Here is a 17,108-nt window from a genome sequence, read left to right as displayed (position 1 = left end):
ATCTCTTACTGATTCTAGTTATCCTAGAGGTTGTGAAGTGGTATCCCATTGTGGTTTTGATTTGCAGTTCCCTGATGGCTAATGGTATTGAATATCTTTTTGTGTGCCTGCTGGCTGTCTGTCCATCTTCTTTGAAGAAGGACGTTGGGTTTTAATCCTCTGTCCCCAATTTACAATTTGCGTGACTTTGGGTCAATCATGTAATATGCCCGCCCAAGAATCCCCATCTGTAAAATGGGAATAATAAACCTCCTGTGATTATTCTGAAGACTGAATAGTTGTAAAGCATCTGGCACCACAGCAGGTAAATCTCAGTAAAGGTACTTCAGTCCCTTGGCCTGACCCCCAGTTTCTGTCCCTGACAGCATGGCACTCATTCCCTCTTCCCCGTGAAGCTGTCTCCCACTGTTTAGGAATGTGGCTCAGACATCCCAAATGTCTCCTAATTGTACACTATCCAACTCTCATTTTGGATTCTTTCCCCTTTTTGATTATTTAGCCCTAGTAACAAAAACTAAGGCCTTGACCTCACCCTCACGATGACAGTCCCACCCTGCCCTGGCCCATCAGGCCCCCAACAGGCCCATCGCGCTCCAGGCCACACCTTCTCAGCCACCCTGGCCCCTGCCCCCTCCTTCCACCAAGCAAACACCCTCACCAAATGCCGGGGTGCAGACGTGGACTCGTGACTCAGCCTGGGGGAGAATCACGGTCTGCCCCTCTGATGAACAAGCTGCCACGAGCAGTAACAGTGACCTTTTGCCTTGGTCCATGTTTATCTTAAATTTCTAAAAAGGAAAATCTAAATATTGACCAGAAGTGAAACCATGTCAGGTGCTGACAATTTCCATTTTTACAAGCGGATGGGGCTCAGTGGCAGTCTTCAGGCTATCAGCAGGATTTTCAAATCCTTCCTGAGTGATTATTTATGAATGGAGTCATTGGAGGTGGAGGAAATTAAAGATAGCTCATTATGTGTCTCCTGAGACAGAGGTGTGACTGACTTTTGCAAAACTAATCAAGCCCAATGTGGGGAGCCACAGCCCCATCAGAACATCCAGGGACCTCCCCCAGTGCCTGCTTCCTTTGACCTTTCTGTGCCTCGATTTCCTTATCTGCAACTCAGGGATAAAAATATTATCTGGCTCTTGAAATTTGTCTTAGGTGTAAATGAAAAATGTCATGTAAAGTGCTAGCATGGTTTCTGACGTCTAACCGGTAGGCAGTCTCGAAACATTAACTAGAGTTATTGCTGTTCTCCAGCCAGTGCTTATTGGAAGCCATGGGCCTACCCGTCTTTTCTCCTCCAGTCTGGTCATACTCTGTTCCCCAGCCCTGCCTGCTGGCCCCTCATTCAGGGCCTCCACTGCCCCTCCCCACCCTCCCCCCAGACTGGATAATGGATGGTGCACATGCCCTTGTGCAGTGCACAAACCATACAGTCTCACAGGGCAGCCCAGTTCTCCCTACCCTCAGAGCTCTCCTCAGAGCACACTCCCGTTAGTGCACGTCTGTTTTAAAGTATGCAGCCTGATCAGATGGAGTCACGGGGCATGCCTGCCCTCCTGGATTCCATCTGCCTGTGAATATTGCTTGACGTGGCAAGGAGGTCAGAGGGGCTGAAGAGACAAAACATGTGTGTGTTCTGGGGCCTGGATCCCATCCAGACCAGTTAAGTGCCCTAGAAGAGGACCTTTAAAAGACAATTCCATACAAAGTTTTTAAATGAGTGAATAGAAGTCCAGTTTCATCAATACTGACAGAGGGTGAGGGCCTGGGCTCCTGCCCTTGGAGGGCTCTGAGGGTGAAGCCATGTGGAATGCCACTCATTTTGAGGGAGGTGTGAGCCCCCTCCAGGCCCACCCAAGGAGGAAGCAGAGGTACAGAGTGATGAGTGCTCTGCCACCCCTCATTCCCCTGAGTGAGGGGTTACTGCATCTCCCACTCCTTAGAGATTCTCTGTTGTGGAACTCAAGGAGAGGAACCGCTGTATGACAGGCTCAAGATTAGAATCCAGCTCCTTGGACCTCATGCCCCATCTGTTGAATAGGGATTATAATAACATCTACCTCCAAGAGTTTTAGTGGCTATTGAACAAGATAATCAATAAAAAGGGCTTAGCATAGCATCTGGAACAGATGGTAGTATCATTATGTATTATAGTTAGTTTTTATTTCTATGTCTGGTTCCCCTGCTAGACTGTGAGTTCCTGAAGTTGTGTGTTAATGATTTCTGAATCCCCTGTGCCTAGAACAGTCTATGTTGAGTGGATGGATGGATGGATAGATGGATAGATGGATAATTTCAAACAATCTACCCATCTATCTCACTAGTCCTGGACCATATTAGCAACTTTCCCCTTCTGCTGCCTCATGCCAAAAGAATAGAGAATCTAACAAAGGCAAGATCTTATTCTTCTGACTCCTTGCTACTCAAAATGTGGTCCATGGACCAGCAGCTTGAGCATCACCAGGGAACTTGTTAGAAATGCAGACTCTCAGGCCAAGCTGAGAGTCTATTAACAAGATGCCCAGGTGAGTTGTATGCACCATTAAGTCTGAGAAGCACTTGACAAAACCAGTGGTTCTTAATGTTGGCTGCATATTGGAATCACCTGGAAAACTTAGACAATTAAGTACTGCTGTCTGAGACTCAGCCCCGAAGATTTTGCAATTATTGACCTGGGGTGGGCATTAGGGCTCTGTCAAAGCTCCCTTGCTGATCTAAAATGCAGCCAGGGTTAGGAACCACTGGTCTGCTGAACACAGGGCTCCGGGCTGCCTCCTGCCCTCAGTTCTTTCTCCTGGGAGGTGTGAGAAGTCACACACCAAGGACTCGGAAGAAGCTTCATGGCCTGGCCATTAGGGTATAGGAAGCCAGGCTGCAAGTGACCATCCCAGAAGGAAGCAGGCACAGCTGTGGCTAAGCCAGACAGCTCTAAATCACAGGCCAATCTGCATCTCTCCATTGAGAGCTGGGGAACAGGTGCTTCTCCCACGGTGAAGATGGATTTGTCAGATCACAGCCACAGTTTGAGACGTCACCTCCTTGCAGCATAGCTTGGCTTCTGGGAGGAAACGACCCTCCAAAGTCCTTGCCTTTTTTTACCTTTAACCTCCCAGGGGCTTTTGGGACTTAAACTGCCACAGGGAGAGTAGCCAGAGACAAATCATGTAGCCTGGTTAATGCTTGTCTAATCCACCCCCACCCCCAGATGCCTGAGAACACACTGCAATGTTTCTCTGCAGGGAAATATCTCCCCCAAATTGGACAGTGATTGACTTGATTCCCAACGTCACCACTTACTACCTGAGAGATATCGGGAAGGTCATTTAACCTCTCTGAACCTTGTAAAAAGTGGAGAGTGGGGGAAGGTTATTTTTACTTATCAGAATTACCATGATAATTTATTAAGAAAAAGTGATTAGTATAGCATCTAGAACAGAATAAGTGATGAAGAAGTAAGTCATTAGTGAAAATTTTAGTCTATCTGCCTGTGGGCCGCTGGAGGGTAGCCTGATTCGTGTATTTGTATCTTTTCCCCCACCCCACCACCAATGCCTACCATAGTGCGTACTAATAGATGCTTAAGGAATGTCACATTTTTATTATTATTTTAAAGATTAGAATTAATACAGGAATGTTTTAAAACAATCTCAATAAGTAAATGAATAATTAAATTGGAAAATGAACGTCACCCACTTCTATTTCTCTACCCAAAACCCTGGTCAGAAGTCAGCATGATTAAGAGTTTGGTGTTTATCTTTCCTGACCCTACTGTGCACGTTTGGGAACACACAGAGACACGTTACCCAGACGTGCATTTGCCCACATGTGCACCACTGGTGGTTGAGAACATAGGTGTTGGAATCATGGGTTAGATCTTGTTCCATCATTTACCAACTGTGCGGCTTTGCACCAGTTGCTTGACCTTTTCCCAACTGCAAAAGTGCCATCTCATAAAATTGTGATGGGGGTTTAAATGAGTTCATATTTGTTACATGTTTAGAATAATGGTAAGCTCTACATGTGCTGGTTTAAGAAAACATAGCTATTGAACTGAGACTGGCTTTTCTCACTTAACTATTTCATAGAGTTTTTCATGTCAAAACATACAGATCTCTCTTATACTTTTTAATGGCTTCATAGGATTACATGTTGTGGATAGGCCTTAATTCATCTAATCATTTCTCTCTTGATAGACATTTAATGTGGTTCCAACTATTTCACTTTAAGTCACAGATTATAAGTATTATAAATATACTTGCATACTTCTGGAGAATATTCTGTAAAATAGATTTCCCCAAAGTAGAATTGCTGGGTCAAAGGATGTGTACATTTTAAATTTTGATAGATGTTGCAAAATTTACTACCCGAAAAAAGCTGTGTTAATTTATTTCTAGTGTGGATGTATAGAACTGCCCATTTCCCCACACCATAGCCCACACTGGTATTTTTTATTTTATTTTATTTTTATTTTCCCATTTCAATGATGGGAAAACATTAAATAATTGCAACCCTGTATGGACAAATAAGTGTATAAATGAATGAATAAGTGCAGGAACAAAATGAACTAACACATGAATCTAGAGGAACTTGAACTCATTGATCATTTTGCTTGTTCTCCACCACCCCTGCCCACCCTGGCCATGTCCTCACTGCCCTGCCTTCTCTGCCCACAGCCTGATGGAGTGTGCTACACAGCACCCTAGTATCGCCAAGTCGGTGGAGAACTTCGTGAACCTGGTCAAAGGCCTCCTGGAGAAGCTGTTGGATTACCGGGGCGTGATGACGGATGAGAGCAAGGACAACCGCATGAGCTGCACTGTAAACCTGCTGGTACGTGGGGACTGCTGGGTGCCCCCACCACACACACAGTGCACGAAGCAGATGAGAGTCCTGGGGGGCAGGTCTGGTTTCCAACTTCATTACTGCTCTTGATAGGGAAGAACTGCTGGGTGGATGAGCTTTGAAAACAGACAGACATGAGGCTGAATCCCTGCTCTGCCATCTGCTAGCCCCATGTCTCTGAATCACCTTTCAAAGCCTCAGTTTCCTTATCTTCAATATGGGAATAATGATCATTCCCATTAGCTCTTAATACATCACGTAGAAGAAAGATGGCAGTACAAAGTGGTTACGAGTATGAACTCTGGAGTTGCACAGCCATGGGTTCTCATCCCACCTCTGCTGGTTAATAGAATGGACAGTCAAGGAATTTCTCTGAAACCTTAGCTTGCTTATCTGCTAGATGGAGAAAAGAACAGTACCTGTTTCATTAGGCTGTGAGATTCTTACCCATGGTTATATGCTCAATACACATTGGTTTCCTTCTCCCTACAGAATGTAGTAGTAATACTAATAAATAAAATTTATAGAAAATTGCTATGGGCCAAAGCTAACCAAAGCAGCTAATCCCAATTGCAAGCTCTTAACTACTATATCACACTCTCTCCCAAGGGCCAGTTCCCCAAACAGGCGTTGCTCGTGTATTCTGTGATGTGGTCGTGAGCAAGTAACAGTGGCCACGGTGCTTCATATCCCCCCATGTCAGCCCACCCTAAAACAGTTAAATTTAGTTGGCACAAAGACCGTGTAGCATCCACACCATCAGCCCCCTGCACTTCCCAATGCTTCAGAAACACAAATCCTGTCCTCGTTGTTCTCCTATGTCACTTCTTGCGCCTACCCCAACTGGATTTTTTTAAAAAAAACAGCTCAGATATTGCCATTGATTTTTCTGAAATCCTAAGGGGAGTTTAAAAATCCTGATTACAGCAGAAAAAGTACTCATTGTTAATAACTCCAGCAGGCCCAATTTACATAAAGAGCGAGAAGAGGGGTTTTCCAGGAGTTTGGCAGTTTCTCTCTAAGGAGAGGCAGATATTAGTTGAAGAAAATGTCCTTTCACAGTCATATTGGGACCATGGAGACAGCTTGGGCCAGGCAGCTCCAGAAGCCAAGGGACCCTACCATGTTGTGGTGGGCAGGATGGGGGTCAGGAGAGCTGCGTGGTTCTGCCTCCTGCTGACTGTGGAACCCAGAACCCATCACCTCCCCCTCTCTGAGCCTCAGCTGTTTCTTCCAGAATAGGGGTAGATTGGATTAAATCAGCGTTTTCTCACAGTGTGGTGCATGGGTCAGATGAGGGTCCACCGACTTGAAGTGTCCTAAGGACTTGCTATGGGATCAGCATCTCTAGTGGTGGAGCCCAGGACTGGCCCTGGTCTGAATGACCCCTGAGCTGCAGTGTGAATGGGGCTTCCTCAGTATTCCCAAATTTAAATGTGTTTGGCTGTGAAATCCCAGCATAACTCCTAATACTTCCCATGTGGAGGAAAGGACGTGGCTGTTAAGTCATAAACAAAGAGTCATGGTTTAATCATCATGGCAATAATAATAATGGCCTTTGCTCTGTGCCCAATCATGTAAGATGCATGAGATCCGTCAGGTCCACAGTGAGCCACATGGGCAGTTTCCCCACTCTGTAGATGAGGAAACTAAGGCTCAAAAGTTTTAAAGAACTTGTCTGAGGAACAACACTTAATCAATGAGATTCCAGCCCAGGTTCGTCTGAGCACAGGTTTGAGCTTTTCTAAAGTAGACTCTGTCAATGGCTGTGACTCACCCTTGGCAGCCTACCACTTGGTGCAGCAAACCTCAATCCCCCGATACAGGATTGGCTGGGCTACCCCCTCTGGCCTTTATTATCTAAGGGTCAGGGAAGTGACTTTCAAGGCAGAATCTCCCCAGCGAGGCTTTTGGATGTTTGATATGCCCAGGGAAGTAAATTTCTTACTCCCATCTCAGGATGTCTAGACAGTAAACAGTAAACTTCCCCCTCATCTCCATCACTGACCTCCTCCCCTGCTGCTCTGCAAAGAAAAACACTCATCACTGTTTTTCTTCCCCTACCTAGAATTTCTACAAAGATAACAATCGGGAAGAGATGTACATAAGGTAAGATTTTGTTTACTAAAACCCAGAGCTGCTATGTCACTCCCCTACTCAATATCCATCAATAGCTCCCTGCTACCTTCAGGATTGAATTTAAACTTCTCTTTTTGTCACTCAGGTTTTCTGTGATCTGATTCCTATCCATCTCCCCACTCTATTCTCTTATAATCAGTCCCATAAAAGCACTTGGAGTTCTCTGACCTGCTATGCTGTTCTGCTGTATCCACAGATCATGCTTTCCTAAAGAGTAAATACCTCATGGGCGGAGCTGGTTTGTTGCATTTATATTTGTTACAGGGCTGACATGGGAAGCCCTAGTGCAGGGCTCCATAAGGCACATAGTAAGACCATTGGTCAGCCCAGTTTCGAAGAGAAAACTATACCAAGATGCATCATGCCCTTTTCCTTTAAGCATTTAAAAGATATTTATTCAAATACATCATGAAGGAGTTTTGGGGGGAACCTTAGCCTGGAGCAAAGAATTCCTTTGCCAATTTTTCTCAATCTCACATTTTTTTTCTCTAACGTGTTTTTACTATTGTTATTTTTATTCATTATAAAAATAATGCATACTCATTACCAAAACAAAAAAAAACACTCATAAAATACAATGAAAATGAAAAAAATGAAACAAACTCCCATAATCCATACATATTTCAAGACCCTTTTATATTTACATATACATTGAATTCTATGCATGCATATTTTTTGCATATTAGGGTCACATTGCTCATAATGTATTTTTTGCTTTTTTTGAGTTCACAGGAATTCCATGTCAATAGATGCATTTCAACATCGTTGTTGATGAAACTATAAAATTCTCTTTCTAGAATATACCATAATTTATATAGCCAATCCTGTATTGTTGAACATTTAGGTTGTTTCTGGCTTTTTCCTGTCATAAAGAGCACAACAACAAAATTCTTGGAAAAAATCTTAGTACACATCCTTCCAAGGGTAGAGCAAATAGGTGGAGTCGTCCAGAAGGTTAAGGAACGAGGCACTTAGAAAGTGTTTGGCACATTTGTCAAAGGGCAGAGACTCCAAAACTAAACACACTCTGCTATTATTACAGATATTTTTAGGTACTTAGTTTAGCATTATTCCAGAAATAGGAAATATCATTTGGAAAAAATTGAAGCCGTAGGTTGTCTTGAACATTGGATGGTATTTATAGCATCATCAGACATGGCATATTGGAATTGTGCAAAGCTTTGGACTCTAAAGGACCTGGATCTTTGTTTTCTCTGTGGACCCTGGATAAATCACTCAGTCTCCCTGGGCTAAGGTTTCCCCATCTGTAAATGTTTCCATGCTAAACTTCTGTCCTGACAGTTTTGAGGATTAAAGGAGAAAATATAGGTAAAGTGCCTGGCACATGTTTTTCTCCCTGCAAACTCTTTCCTCCCCTTCCCATTTTACAAACACAGTTGATGAATCCTGGTCCTCCATGAGTTTTGGAGTTCTAAGTCCTGTGGTAGTTTAGGAAAACCACATTTGCCTAAACCAGAAGTTGCAAGCATATATAGTCTGAAAACTTGATGTGTTTGGCAGGCATAGTAATGAAAAACATTTTTAATTGGTTGCCAAAATTTAAAAATCTAGAGATATTACATAAAAATCAAAATGTCCACCTTCTCGTGAAGATGTAACCATTCTGTGCCTGCATCCCATTCTGACCACTGCCAACTGGACTGGGTGGTGACACCCACTTTTCAACAGCTGGCATGCTCTGTGATGACATCCTCACCATTCTCTGTTGTACTTCCACCCCATGCACCTCACTCCAGCTGCCAAGTGGCGTCTGGAGGTGTTTGGGTTTATTATCCCTGGTCGTGCCCTGCAAGATATCTTCTTCCAGGCACTGTAACAGATCATCAAACCCTTGAGCTGACAAAGGATGCTGTGGCCAATTAAAGGATTGGAAGTAGCAGGGAAGCACTCTCTCTGGCTGCACACTGCTGTCCAGGGGTCTAAGGGACCAAAGGCAGGAGAGAGGACATAAGGCAGGTTGAAGCCATGTACACAGGTATTTCTAAAGTTGGGCCACAGGTTCCACAGCCCCTACGTGTGAGCGTGTGCATGCCCACTGGTGACTGACCAGCAGAAAGCCAGAGGGATGGAGAGGCCCTGCCTGTGGAGGCAGGAAAAGCCGGGGTTGAAACCTGGTTCTACCTATTTCTAGCTCTGTCTGTTTTAAGATAGGTCTCCGTTTTCTCATCCATAAAAGGATTGCTGGAAGGGTGAATTCATCTGTCAAATGAGTATATGAATGAATGGGCACATGTTTCTTCCTGGGTTGCTCCCTCTCTCATCCCCTTCGCCTGCAGATCCCAACTCAACCATCACACCAAGGAAACCTTCCCCCCTCCCAACCTGGAAAAATCCTGCTCCCCCAGTGCCATAGACCTCTCCTTCACCACATGGATCACGGTTGTGTTTTTGCAATTCTTTATTTGACTATTTGATTCACGTCTGTCTCTTCTGCTAGATAATAAACTCCAAACGGCTGAGAAGGGTGTCTGCCTTAGCCACCATGTATCTATCCCTAGTGTCTGGAATAGCACGGGTGCTCAGTGCAGCTTTGCCGAAGGAATAAACGAGTGGACAAAAAGTCACCAGAGCCTCCCGGCTCATTAGTTATCAGTTAACCACAGGCGACCTCTTTTCTCCCTCTAAATCTTTGGCAGTCCTCACCCTGTGTTCTAGCAGCCCGCGTGTGGCCCACTGGCCATGTCCTCTGTGGACAGGGACCTAAATTCAGCTCCTCCTTTGGCAATGTTCCCTGCAGAGAGCCTTTCTGCTATCAGGAACCTACGTCTGAACCTTGAGACCTGCTTTGGGCTTCGATGCCTGAGAAGGCCTCTGGTCCCCAGAGTGAGACAGTTGGTCAGGGTGGAATCTCAGCCTGGTTGTGGACATGGCGTCTGGTTTCTAGAAAGAGCTCCAGAGCACCTCAGCCCCACCTCTTCTCTTCACCAGGTTACTCCAAGTTGAGTTTGAGTAAATGCTCCTAGCGGCATGCAAGTCAGCAAAGCAGTGGTTCCTTGGTTCCAGCTTCTGTTCCTGACAGGGGAGGAGGGGAACGTGCTGGAGAAGGGCCTTGTTCTCAGTGATAAAAGCTGCTCTTGCTCAGGGTGGGCACCGGCTAATTGCTTTCAGTATGTGCTCACATTTATCAGCAGTGATGCTAGCTGTCGCTTCTTGAGTCTTTTCTATGTGACATTGCTCAGCTCTTTGTATGCCGGGAAGAGAAGTTAATTCACTGCCCCTTAGTACTTATCATGAACCAATCATCTAAGAATTTACCAAAATCTCCTTCCTTCGTTCCTGCTCCCCTCATCTCCATTGTCATGCAAGGTTTCAGAACTGGGACATAACTTAGCAAAGGGTCAGGGGGTGGAAATGTGATGTAGCTGAGGAGCAGATCAGCTCTGCTGATAGCTCAAGGCCTCTATGTAAATTTCCATTCTCTAACCCTGGTCTACCTCCTTTACTAACAAAAACATTCACTTTATTTCAAGGAGTGGTGAAAGGAGGGTAGTAGCTGTCCTTTTCAGTGCTGTGGCTCATTCACCCTCCTGGAGCCGTAGGATGGTTAAAACCTGGGCTCTGAAGACAGTTAGCCCAGGATCTTGTCCCAGCTCCTCCATGTATTAGCACATGACTTCTGACAAGTTATTTAGCTCCCCTTCCTTCATTTCTCTTACTCGCCACATTGCACTGGCTGGCCCTTCAGCAGAAAGTTGAGTGCTGGCTGGAATGGCACGTAACTCCCCCAGGCCATGCCTCTCTTGTCTGAAATGGGAATCCCAAACAGACCTATCTCACGGGGTTGTCACAAAGATGAAATACTTAGCAGAGGATCTGGCAGTGCAGTAAGTCCCAGCAAATGCTGAATGCCATTGTCACTGCTCATGAAGGGATGCTTAGCCAGGGTGAGGGTTCCCTTGGGACGCCAAGAGGAATCTGTTGCGTCTGGAAACAGCATATTTCCCCCCACCAACAGGTACCTGTACAAACTCCGTGATCTTCACCTGGACTGTGACAATTACACGGAGGCCGCCTACACGCTCCTCCTCCACACCTGGCTTCTCAAGGTACTGCCCCTTTGATGATGGGGATCCATGGAGGGGATCACCACAAGCCCTCACAGCAGGTGGAAGAGTTAAAAGAAAGAAAGAAAAGAAAACACACAGTTAAACAAATTTTGTTTTGTCCTGGGCTTCCAAACTCTGGACCTGACAGACAACCTTTCTGCCCAGCTTTGCCTGGTCACATAACGTTTTGAGCGACCTTAACATTTAGCAGCAGTACTAAACCCCCTACCCCATCCCCAAGATATGTTTGTGGTTTTATATAACATCTGAACAGTTATCAAAGATAAATCATTGGTGTGCTTGGTGAGCTGTTGTCCTTCTCTGGAAGACTTTGTTGTAGCTGGGCAGAGTCAGAATGATTTCCTTGAACTTTTAAACAACAGGGACCGTGTCTTCTAGGGGTTTGGGGAAAATCCCTACAAATCACACACAGTGAGCCTATAGAGTCAAAAAGCACGACTCAGAGAAAGCCGGAAGGCACTTCCTAAATGAAAATTGCAGACCAGCATCTCCCTGATGGGCCACTGACACCCTAGCTGGCCGTGAAGCTTCACGTTTCTCCTTCTCAATGCCGTACTAAAGTCTCACATTCACTCATTTGTCCTTTTTGTGACATGGCACCCTCCAAACACTCTGGGTACCTGTGCCCCAAGAGTGCAGCCTCCTCAGGGGTCCCTCGAGTTCCCAGGAATGATGAACTGAGTGTGGGGGAGGAGGGGAGAAGAGGAGACAGTGTCTGGGGAGGGTGGTTTCTGCCTTTGATCTTGGGGATGATGCCTCTCAGCCCCCCGTGACCCCCATGCTCTTTGCAGTGGTCAGATGAGCAGTGTGCATCGCAGGTCATGCAGACAGGCCAGCAGCACCCCCAGACCCACCGGCAGCTGAAGGAGACACTCTATGAGATCATCATAGGCTACTTTGACAAAGGAAAGGTAATTTGTCCCTGTCCTGCCTCTCTCCTTGAGAACCCTGGCTCCTGGGAAGGAGGGTCCTCTCCCACATCTACACCACCACTCCATCCATGGGTCTGGTCAGTTCTATCCAAAAACCTGTCCTAAACCTGCTCACTTCTCTCCATATCTGTTCCTACTACATCAGTCCAAGGCACCAGCTTTACTCACCAGGATACTGCAGTGGATCCAAAGTACCTCCCTCCTACCCCCATTGTCCCCAAAAGATCGTCCTCCACATAGGAAACAGTGAACATAAAATATATATTGGGCCATGTCATTCCCCTGCATATGATCATCTTAATGGCTCCTGATTCTACCTGGAATAAATTGTGTCATCCTCCCTATGACCTTGCAGGAGCCTGGCCACCTCTCTCACTTCTTCCCTGCCCGTCTCCTCGCTCACTTGCTCCATGCCCAGCTCTCTTCCTCCTCAGGGCCTTTGCACTTGTTTTTCCCAGCTTGGAACAGTCTTCTTCCATAGCTTCCCATGCCTGGCTCCTTCTCACTGTTCAGGGCTGCACATCCTCAAGGAGCCCTTCCCTGATCACCCAAGACAAAGCAGCACCACCCCTGTCCCAAGTCACCCTTATTGCTTCTTCAAAGCACTCGTCGTATCAGACATCTTCCTTGTTTATTTTGATTTGACTTTTTTGATATCTGGCTCCCCACTTTAGAATGCTAGCTCCATGCGAGCAGAGGCTTTGTCTTGTCTGCTGCTGAATGCCCAAAGCAAAGAACTGTAATGTAGTGCCCAATAAATCTTTGTTGGATAAATGGATGAACTGAATGTATGAGTGACACTGTGGACATGTGGAAATTGGCCAGACCAGCGGTTTCCCGTCTAAGTCTCCAGTGGACCTTCAGGAAGCATGGACCCAAATCCTCCCATCCCATCCTGCAGGGGACATAGCATGGTGGCTGAGAGCTCAGGATGGCCTGAACTCCTCCACCCTCTTAGATCCAGTTTCTCCATCCAGGCAAGTGAGAGCCTAGCTGTGCCCACTTCCTATTTCATTGTGAAAATTAAGTGAGAAAATGCACATGGAACACTGAGCATAGCACCTGGTACACAGCAATATCTTTTTCCATTTTAATTATTATCATTTTGATTGTCCTACTCTGCCTTCAAGGCCCCAGTTCACTGGCCACTTCCTCCATCTAGCCTTCCTTGAGTCATCCGGCTTCCCCACAGCCCTGCCTCTCCATGGAATTGCAAGACCTCTTACAGTTCATTACATCATACAACACTTAATTACAGTCTGTCCTGTCACTGCAGTTCATGGCATTTGTCTTAGTCTGATCTCACCACCTTCCCTGGAAAGATGAAATGAGGTAATGTCTGCAGAAGGGCTTATAAATTCCCAAGAGTTGAGCAGATGAAGAACACTTTTTATAATTTATAATTATAAACCTCTTGAGGGCAGAGCCTTCGCCATCTCTTGAACCTCATGCCCTGCCAAGCCTCAAGGCAGAGCTTCCCATTTGTTTATCAGCTGAATGAGTCAGACACAGTGTTAAGAGCTCTCCAAGGACATTTCAAGCCTCATCCTCAGCAAGGTAGTCAGTTCAGCCTTCTCTGTGCTGAGTAAGGGTGAAGAAGGCATGACAGCCAACCTTAAGGAGCTGACCGTCCAGTTGGTGAAAACAGACATGCAAATAATTACCTTTTTTGCCCATTACCTTTTGGTATTGTTTAATAATGGGATGGGGGGGATAGAAGAGGATGTCGCCAAAGTACTGTCGGAACAGAAAGAAGGAAACAGGTGGGTACCATTCACCCCGAAATCCACTGCTATGAAGCTCAGACTCCTTAGCACCCCCTTCAGCTTCCTTTCCCCACACCTCTCCTCATGGAGCCTCATTGCTCTAGACACATATGACAATGGCTTTCTACTCCATCAACTTGTCACCACTGGAGGACTCCTCTTCATCCTTCAAAACCCAACTATCACATCTGTTTATATGTAAGCTTTACCCACATATGTTCCATGAGAGCAGAGATTGTGTCTTGTCCCTCATTGTATCTACTCCCTCAGGGGTCTAGACTCCAGTAGGTGTTCAGTTATGAATGTGTGGGGCTCCCAGAGATCAGTGACTGTCAGAGGTCCCAGGGTCCACACAGGCAGACCTGGGAGGAAATCCCAGGGAGCTGACTCCCTGCCCCCATCTCCCTCCCTGGTCTGCTAATGGTCTCTTAAAACATGGGGAGAGTATTTCTTCTCCCTTTGCGTATTCTGTTAGAGAGTCAGCAAAGATGTCCCCTGGAGCCAGTCTCTGGGCTCCAGCCAAGGGAGCTCCCATCACCTTCAGGTTTGGGTTGAAGAGAAAGCCCCAGCCTAGCCTTGGCAGGCCGACTTCATTCCACCTGGCACATAAGTGCTCTTATCCTGCTCCCGATGCCATCCTTGGGTTTACAGCCACGGCTCCTCCACTTGGCACTTGGTTTTATTTATTTTTATGCTTGGATGCAGATGGAGCACTTTTGCTACAAAGTACACCCTGCATTTTGGCACCCTCCCTTCTGTCCTCCCCCTGCCTCTCCCAGCATCTCCATTTAGGTACATTTTCCATTTTAAACCAAATGTGAAATGTAATGGGTGTCCCTGGAGGTTGCCAGGCTTGAGTCTGCCCTGCTACTACTCTCTCTGCCTCCCTGCAGAGGTTCCTGACCCGCTTTGGTCTAAGGCACCGGGATGATCTGTTTGGATTCTGGCTTACGTCAGAATAAAGCAAAAGCATCCCCTAGGCCCAGGGTTTGATTTTTCAGGATTGTTTTTTTATGATAGAGAAGACCTACTTTAAAAAGTTTTCATAACCACCTCCATTTCCTCCTCTGAGCTCCCCCTCTCCACTGTCCACTCATGTACCCCAAATCACCCCATCAGGAAGTGACAGGGGTGGCATGTAGGAAAGATCCCAGGACTGACTGTCGGGAGAACTGGGTGCTGGCCCCGGGCTGGTCCCCAGAAAACTCTCTGACATTAGTCCAACCTGTTCCCTTCCCTGTGAACTATTTCTCCTTGGAAAATGTGGCCGACACAGCCCCTTCCCAACCTGCCACCCTGGGGAAGCTGAGGGAGCCAAAGGCTTAATTTACTACACACTGATAAGGCAGGGTTGGGTGGAAATGAAGGGCAGAGCCAAAGAGGCACACTCTCCTCTGCCTCCTGGTCCTGCTTTTTGTTGGGTATTTGACTTTGGGCAGATGGCTTTGCCTCTCTGAACCTGGGAAGTGCAGGTGCTAATAGTCATAGTTCAGAGTAGCTGTGAAGATCCAGAGAGCAGGTAAATAAGGTATTTCGCCCAGTCAGTTACTGCTCCATTATTTATCAAGAAACTAGGGTGAGAGGCCAGAGGAAGGTGCATCTGCCCTGGGAAGCCCTGGCCCCCTCCACGTGGGAGACAGGTATAGGTCCAGGTATAGGTCAGAGGGAGCTTGCAGCCCAGTGCTTGGAGGCACAGCCAGGTCAGGGGTCCCTGCCTCGGCCTGGGCTCTGCACACCTGGAGGCGCCACTCCAAACCTCTGTGTCCGGGACCTTTTCATAGATGTGGGAAGAGGCCATCAGTCTGTGCAAGGAGCTGGCGGAACAGTACGAGCTGGAGATCTTTGACTACGAACTGCTCAGCCAGAACCTGGTAAGGCATCCCAGGAAGGGGCCATGGGGAAAAGGGGGGAAGGGAGACCAAAAAAGAACGACAGCCGGGGCCTGAGCTGGGGACATTTCCGAAAGGAGGCATTCTGGGAAAACTCATCTGCGACAGTTCCTCTGACAGAGCTCTGAGTACCTGCGTGGCGTGGCACTGGGGCCGCGGCCACGGCTGCTGCACACCCAGTAAACAGTGTGCTACAATTGCAGTGAAATTTCCACAAATCACTAAACCAATTAGATAAAAACACAAATTTGTGCTTCTGATTAACAGATAAATCACATTAAAATGCTCCCCATCTGGCCGTTTCCCATTAGCTCCCCACTGCTCTTGGTTTGGTGGGGGAAGTGGAAAGTGGGGGTGTCTTGCTTTTGCTGCAGATGCCAGGATTTGGCAGGGAGTTGGCCTCTGTGGGCAAAATGCAGAACTTTTTCACTGCTCCCCGCTCCCCACAACATGCCCACACATACACTTCCCAGCTGCCTGAGAGCCAGCTCCCCAGGGACCTGTCTTAGCCCATTTAGAGAGGCCAGTCCAGCTGTTTCCAGGGAACTATAAACTGACAGTCAGAATTCTAGGAGAGGATTGATAGCTCTTTGTTTTTCTGGAGAGGGGATGGTGTGATGTTCTTGTTAAAAGCATATGAGCTGTTTTCACTGTAGATAAGCTGTGATGCAAACACACAAATGTACTTGCACCAAGAGACACTTATATCTGCCCCATCTGTATATCCACATGGATGTTTGCAGACATTGAGGCTCATGTGCCCCTCCAAACTGGTGCATTCATATGCATACATACACACAAACTCAGGATCCGTGCACAGAGCCACACACACACACACACACACACCACACAGGTACATATCCAGGCTCACAGACAAGGTGTTGCATAGTGAATTCAATTGAAGAGGCCATTGATTGTGAGGTGCACCGTTCTTCTTTATCATCGCCATGATTTCTGTCTGGTCAATAGCCATTGTAAGATGCCAGCACGTGTAAAGCAAGATGCAGTTTTCAGAGATGTTAAAATATGAAAAACAGGTACCTCTTAGAACTGATGAAATGTTAGGTGTGCATATACGGGGAGACACCTATATCAGGAAACACTCCTCCATCCACATGTCTTTACAAATGCATGCTTCCTTGGAGGTGGGAGCTGAGGGGCGATGGCGTGGGCTCTGGATGCAGACTGTCTGGGTCAGTTCTACCACATGCTGGCCCTGCTATGAGATACCATTACCTCATCTGCAAATTGGAGATACTCACAGGGTTGACAATGCAGGTAAATGAGCTGAGGCAGTAGAAGTGATTTGTACAGGACCTGGTACACTGGAAATGCAGCTGGTACTATTATAAGTTGAGACATACCACAGGTAGGCAAATATGTACACACGACACATTGGTTTTGGTATGATGATAATCCCTTTACCGTGGCCTCAGATGAGAT

At 46.6% G+C, this 17,108-nt stretch overlaps 1 protein-coding gene across 1 annotated transcript in view; it reads left to right on the top strand.

Moving 5' to 3' along the window:
* Positions 1-17,108, top strand: part of DOCK2 (dedicator of cytokinesis 2) — a 431,071-nt gene that overhangs the window by 386,833 nt on the left and 27,130 nt on the right. Inside the window, exons 35-39 of the mRNA XM_037798794.1 lie at positions 4,683-4,839; positions 6,920-6,960; positions 10,967-11,057; positions 11,870-11,989; positions 15,558-15,647. Of these exons, the coding sequence (XP_037654722.1) occupies positions 4,683-4,839; positions 6,920-6,960; positions 10,967-11,057; positions 11,870-11,989; positions 15,558-15,647 (499 nt within the window). The remainder of the gene's footprint in view (positions 1-4,682; positions 4,840-6,919; positions 6,961-10,966; positions 11,058-11,869; positions 11,990-15,557; positions 15,648-17,108) is intronic.

This window comes from Choloepus didactylus, chromosome 11 (assembly GCF_015220235.1).
Source record: "Choloepus didactylus isolate mChoDid1 chromosome 11, mChoDid1.pri, whole genome shotgun sequence".
Lineage (NCBI taxonomy): Eukaryota > Metazoa > Chordata > Mammalia > Pilosa > Megalonychidae > Choloepus > Choloepus didactylus.
This window is presented reverse-complemented; position numbering and strand designations above follow the sequence as displayed.